Genomic DNA, 6,014 nt, shown 5'->3' with positions numbered 1-6,014 from the left:
AGCGGGGGCCCTCATGGGGCTCGGCAGTGGAGCTGCAAGGCCGGCGGTGGCGGCCGGGACCGTTGGGGACGGGGTGTGTGGCCTTATGACACACTTCCGGTGATGTCAGGGGGTGTGGCATATGCTAATAAGTTATGCTAATGAGTTCCCCTAGCTCTTTTTCTACAAAACGACCCCTGTGTGATGGTATTTATGAAACTATCACTCGCTGGAGATATAATGCAAAAAAAAGGCATAAAATATTTGGGACAGTAACCATGCTAGCCTTTATTAGAAAATATAGGGAAGCACCTAACAATTCATATGAGAAGAGCAGAGGACTCCCAGATCACAGGGCTTGGTCTCGAAGAATCATTTTGAAAGCCTTTAACTGTCTGGCGCCCTCGTACCCATGGGACTGCCTCTCCTGTTACAACCCCCCCCCCCCCCCCCCTCCCCCCCCTGTTCCACCCCCCCCCCCCCCCCGTGCTCTGGTCACTGTCTTGGGGCTTCTTGCAGGTGCCCAGCCCTAGGATGGCACAGTTGGCTGTCTCCGGGGGAAGGGCCTTCTCAGGTGTGGCCCCCTACCCTGTGGAATGCATTCTCGGATGACACCCCTGCCCTGCTGGACTTGTTTAGTTTCTGCAGGGCATGCAAAGGTGAATTAATTAATTAATTAATTGCTTCGATTGGCTTACATAAAATGCATACACACACACACACACACACACACACAGGGCTATTTTGGGGCAGGAACACACAGGAATGGAGTTCCGGCTGGCTCCCAAGTTGGCCACACCCAGCAGGAACTCATTAGCATAATAGGCCACACCCAACAGCAGAAACTCATTAGGATTGGCTACATTAGGGGTGTGTGGCCTAACATGCAAAGGGTTCCTGCTACAAAAAAAGCCCTGGGTTTTGACAACAAGGTAAACAAAAGGTGGGTGTGGCTGGATGACCACACTTCTGGCAACATGGGAGTGTGGCCTAATATGTTAATATGATGTGCTACCAGGGGTGTGGCCTAATATGCTAATAAGTTTCTGCTGTTGGGTGTGGCCTATTATGCTAATGAGTGCTTGCTGGGCTTTTTCTACCAAAAAAGCCACACACACACACACACACACACAACATACATAAACAATCAATTATTTATTTTCCTAAAGTACCGGATCAATTAAAATACAAGAGCAAAATTCCTAATTTAGAGCGTACCACTACTTTGGTGTTAGTCCTGATGGCATTCTCACAATGGCTTAGTTTGATTGACTGATTCGTGCAGCAAGCTAGGCTGCAGGTGGTAGAGCCAGGGCACAGGGTCACTCCTCGGTGTTTAAGGTGGCTCCTAATTGAAGATCTGGTGGAAGAGCTCCGTCTTACAGGCCCTGCGGAACTGTAAAAGGTCCCCGCAGGGCCCTGATCTCCTCTGGGAGCTCATTCCACCAGTATGGAGCCGCCACCGAGAAGGCCCTGGCTCTGGTTATTGCCAGCCTGACAGTCTTGGGGCCTGGGAGGGCCAGCCGGTTTTGGGCCCTTGAACGCAGTGCTCTCTGGGGAACAGAGAGGTTAGGTTGGCCTTTGAAGGGTAACCCCATGTTTGGGCTGTTTTAATAGTGGTACGGTGACAGCCACACATTTTAATATTTTAATGTTAATATATTATATTTGTTATTTGTTTCTACCGTATTGGTTGTCATGTTGTAAGTCACCACGAGACCCTTCAGGTGAGCGGCAACTAAAAACATCTAATAATTTTTTTTGAAATTATCATATCTAATTAAGAGGCAACCTAGACCGGCAGACGTCAATCAGTCCATACTACACAGTGATTGGATGGCCCCAAGGCGAATTACTGCTCATGGCACTCCGGTTGCTCAAGACACTACCAAAACGGAAACATGAAGAGGCAGCTACTAGCTCTCAAACCTCGCATGGGAGTAGAAGTGATCCCTTGTGCAAACGGGGGAGGAAGTGGGGGTAGATCAGGAAAAAATATTTTCAGACCCCAACATGTTGCAAATGAAAGTCTTTACAGAACATCAGTTATAGCTACAGGGCTTTTTTTGTAGAAAAAGCCCAGCAGGAACTCATTAGCATAATTGGCCACACCCAACAGCTGAAACTCATTACCATATTAGGCCACACCCCTGACAGCCCAGCCATGTTATCAGAAGTGTGGTCATCCAGCCACACCCACCTTTTGCTTCTTATTCTGTTTACCTTGTTTGTTGTCAAAACCCAGGGCTTTTTTTGTAGCAGGAACTCCTTTGCATGTTAGGCCACACACCCCTAATGTAGCCAATCCTAATGAGTTTCTGCTGTTGGGTGTGGCCTAATATGCTAATGAGTTCCTGCTGGGCGTGGCCAACTCGGGAGCCAGCCGGAACTCCGTTCCTGTGCGTTCCTGCTCAAAAATAGCCCTGGGCCTTTCTATTTTGAAAAAGGGATCATCACAAATAATCCACAATATCAAAAAATGATTTATTTTTTAATTATTTGTTCGATCTATGATTTGTTGTTTCTGAATTATCAAAAGCTATGTTTAATTAGGATAATAATTTCTGTACTTAATGTTAGATATGCACTTATGGTTTACCACAGTATTAATGGTATTTACGTGTATGTCAGAAAGTCATTGTACAAATATGATTTGTTGAAAAAATAAAACAATGTTAATTTTAAAAAGTCATAGTTGTCTATTATTTACATAGTGATTGGATTCTCTTACAGTCTATCAATTTCCCCATTTAGAGACATTTTCTTCTGAAAATCTAGCACTGGCAATGAGTTCAGTATTTGTGGGGTTTGGCCAGATAACTTCACTCTTTTCTTTTATTTTCCCATTCAATATGTTTAGCATTTCTAACTTAGAAATAAAGGATAAACAAAAGACAGCCTTATATTATTAGTTCGCAAGACACATGTATCTCAATAGGAGTAATATTTCCTCCTACCAACACTTAAATTTACATCTGGGAATCTGGATCAAGTCACTGAACATGATTCAAGAACAAATTATGTTGCCTCTCAATACACATTATGAATGCGTACCACATATCAAAAGGGCATGAAAATACATTTCACTACTCATAAACAAAATTGTTAGAACTATGAAAAATATGAAAGCCAGAAGGCTCTAAATAGCAGACATCTTTACTGATGGATCTGCCTGTCATACAATTTTTCACACAGAGAGAATGATTCATGGTCATTAAGCACCCTCTAGTGCCACAGAAGAAACATCTCGCAAAGCATTCCAGTGCCGACTTTTGTGCCTCGAACAACATGGGACGACAAGAGGAGGAGGAGACTGGATTTTACAAAGCCTAGTTTATATTCTACTCAAGAGCAACAAAGGAAGAACAGTTTTACATCTATCTATACACACACACACACACGGGCAAAGTGCATCCTTGAACAGAAAAATACCTGTTAAGTTTGTGCCATCTGAAGGATTCAGCGGTAACCAGTGGCACGCATCTGGATCAACAGATATATCGGCTGGCATGCTGGCATCATGGTCTTCTTCACATGCTTGCCAGGGGACTAGGGTGATGTCTACTTCACCGTTGTATCCAAAGGATGTGTCACTGCTCACACTTTCAGCTATGTAACCAAAGAATTAATAAATAATGGGGGGGGGGAATAATCCAGTGAAAAAGTAATTCTTTGGAACATGATAGTAATTTGTTGAAACAGAAATTATGTTTTTTTAATCAAAGATAAGAATTGACCCCCGTGTATTCTACACAACACTCCAGTACAGAAACAAACAACATACAGTTTACTGACACTCACTCTTTTCTCTTTCCTTGTGAGTCCCACACAACTGTTGCACATCAGTTTTGGGATCGAATTCGGCTGGACCATTCCCTGCCTGCATGCAAAATGTCAAGACCGAAAAACTCCTCTTTACTGCATGATTTAAAATCATTTTATTGCCAATTTATTTATTTAGAAAACTTATATGCCGCCTTCTCCACAGACAGCTCACCACTAAAATACAACAAAAGCAAACCATTAAAAACCACATAAAACACTGAGCAACTTAAAGTGACATTCATAAGAGAGACCTCAGACGACAAGCAGATCGCATATGGCCATATATCTGGAGGAATCCACCTTTTACTTCATCTCATCTTAATATCAGAGAAATTACTTACAAATGTTTCTGCAGGAAATCCAGCAGCAAGACTACAACATAATCCTATGTCAGCTTCAACATTATTTTGGAAAAACAGTTCTTACAGTATTCATTCAAATACAAGACTAGATTTTTTTCCCCGCAAAAAAAAGAGGGGATCATCTTACATTTGCATACAAGTTACAGTTGTGTCCAATAATTTTTTGGGGGAGTGTGTAACATTTTTAAGGGGATTGTCTTCCTTTCGAGTAAAGATGGTGCTAACATACCTGGTGTAAATAAATTTTAAGTTTCTTTAAAAAACAGCTTCAATAGATAGAATCTCTCAGTTAAAACCAAGGGGGGGGGCTGTCACCCCTTCAGAGAGTGTTCACCATAACTGAACGGGTGGGGGAACAGTCTCATTCCCATACTATTGAAAGCCCTTCCCTACAAGAAGCGTAAAGATAAGAAGGCATCTGAATGAAGATCTGAGATTTTTCTATGTTAAGCTTTATAGAATATATACTATTGCTCATATGTGCTATCATAATTAATTAATGTTTGTCTTTTTTATTTGAATACTTTATTTATTTATTTATTTATTTATTCGTTTGTTCGACTTTTATCCCGCCCTCCTGCCAAGGAGGATATACTGTAAGCATTAATTTGTAGGGAAGTATCTAAAGTGAAAGTTAGTTTATTACTGAGCCTTGCTTAGGGTTGCCAAACCTGTTTATTCCTGCGGCGGGGGGCTCCCGGACGGCGTCTCCTCTCCCCCCCATAGCCAGTCAGAACACAGAGGTTATTTGCATATGCAGCCTCATTGGCCTCTGCCTCGGAACACAGAGGTCGTTTGCATATGCGACTTGATTGGCTTTTGCCTCTAACATTCTAAACAGTTTGCTTTTCTGAGGTAAAATGTGTCCAAACTCCAGGTGAGGGCTGGAGATCACTCAGAATTACAACTGCTTTCCAGATGGCAGAGATCAGTTCCCCTGGAGAAAATGGTGGGCTGTGTATCCTTATATACTGCTGAGATGGCCCCCATATGACAGCCAATGTGACGTAGCAGTCAGGGCTTCAGAGGCTACAGGTGTGTGGGGGGTGGAAAGCTGAAGAGTGAGGGGGAAATAAAGGTAGGTTGATGATTGGCTAGGCAGGAGATAGGGTTGCCAACTCCAGGTGGGAAATTCCTGGAGATGTGAGGGATGGAGCCTGGAGAGGGTGAGGTTTCAGGAGGTATGGGACCTCGGATAGGCACAAAGCCATAGACTCCACCCTCCAAACCAACTATTCCCTTCTGGGGAACCATTGTTGCCAATCTCCAGGTGAGGGCTGGAGTTCACTCAAAATTTCAACTGCTCTTTAGGTAGCAGAGATCAGTTCCTCTGGAGAAAATGGTGGACTCAGTGTCATTATACCTTGCTGAGGTCGCCACAGCAAAATGACACTGAGTGTCCAAGGCCGGGGCACCCGCCCAGAGCCTCTTTCTAGAGGCCGTTGTATCTATTTCCACAACGGGCCTTTTCCCTAGTAGTATAAATAGTACTTAAATCTCTGGCCTGTTCTAAGCATACTTGTGGCAACTTTTAGAATGCAATAAAACACAAATAAGATGTATACAGTGTATATTAATTTCACTTACTTGTTGGGTGGAGCTTCCCTTAGTCACTGTCCCCTTAATTTCTTGAACGGACGGGGAATCTGAAGTTAAATTCTGCGAGCTTTCTGTTTTTCTAACTGTGAAGTTCAAAGTAAAATTTTAGAAGTGAAAAAGTGACGAAATGTATTTTATCTTTATGGAATATGCATAGCAACCATGCTGTTTTGTAAATTACACACTCACACTATGCACTCGACTATATAGCAAGCCCTTAAATTGGTAGAAAACCTGGAATCCAGACAT

The 6,014-nt window shown here is 42.9% G+C and overlaps 1 protein-coding gene across 1 annotated transcript in view; it reads right to left on the bottom strand.

The window, feature by feature from the left end:
* Nucleotides 1–6,014, bottom strand: part of RALGAPA2 (Ral GTPase activating protein, alpha subunit 2 (catalytic)) — a 235,075-nt gene that overhangs the window by 140,010 nt on the left and 89,051 nt on the right. Inside the window, exons 19-21 of the mRNA XM_015406000.1 lie at nucleotides 5,754–5,848; nucleotides 3,781–3,859; nucleotides 3,412–3,588 (exon numbers count right to left, since the gene is read on the bottom strand). Coding sequence (XP_015261486.1) covers nucleotides 3,412–3,588; nucleotides 3,781–3,859; nucleotides 5,754–5,848 — 351 coding nt within the window. The remainder of the gene's footprint in view (nucleotides 1–3,411; nucleotides 3,589–3,780; nucleotides 3,860–5,753; nucleotides 5,849–6,014) is intronic.

The sequence above is a fragment of the Gekko japonicus genome, unplaced genomic scaffold (assembly GCF_001447785.1).
Source record: "Gekko japonicus isolate JY-2015 unplaced genomic scaffold, Gekko_japonicus_V1.1 scaffold388, whole genome shotgun sequence".
Taxonomy (NCBI): Eukaryota; Metazoa; Chordata; class Lepidosauria; order Squamata; family Gekkonidae; genus Gekko; species Gekko japonicus.
Note: the sequence above shows the minus strand (reverse complement) of the source record. Positions and strands in the feature narration are given on the sequence as shown.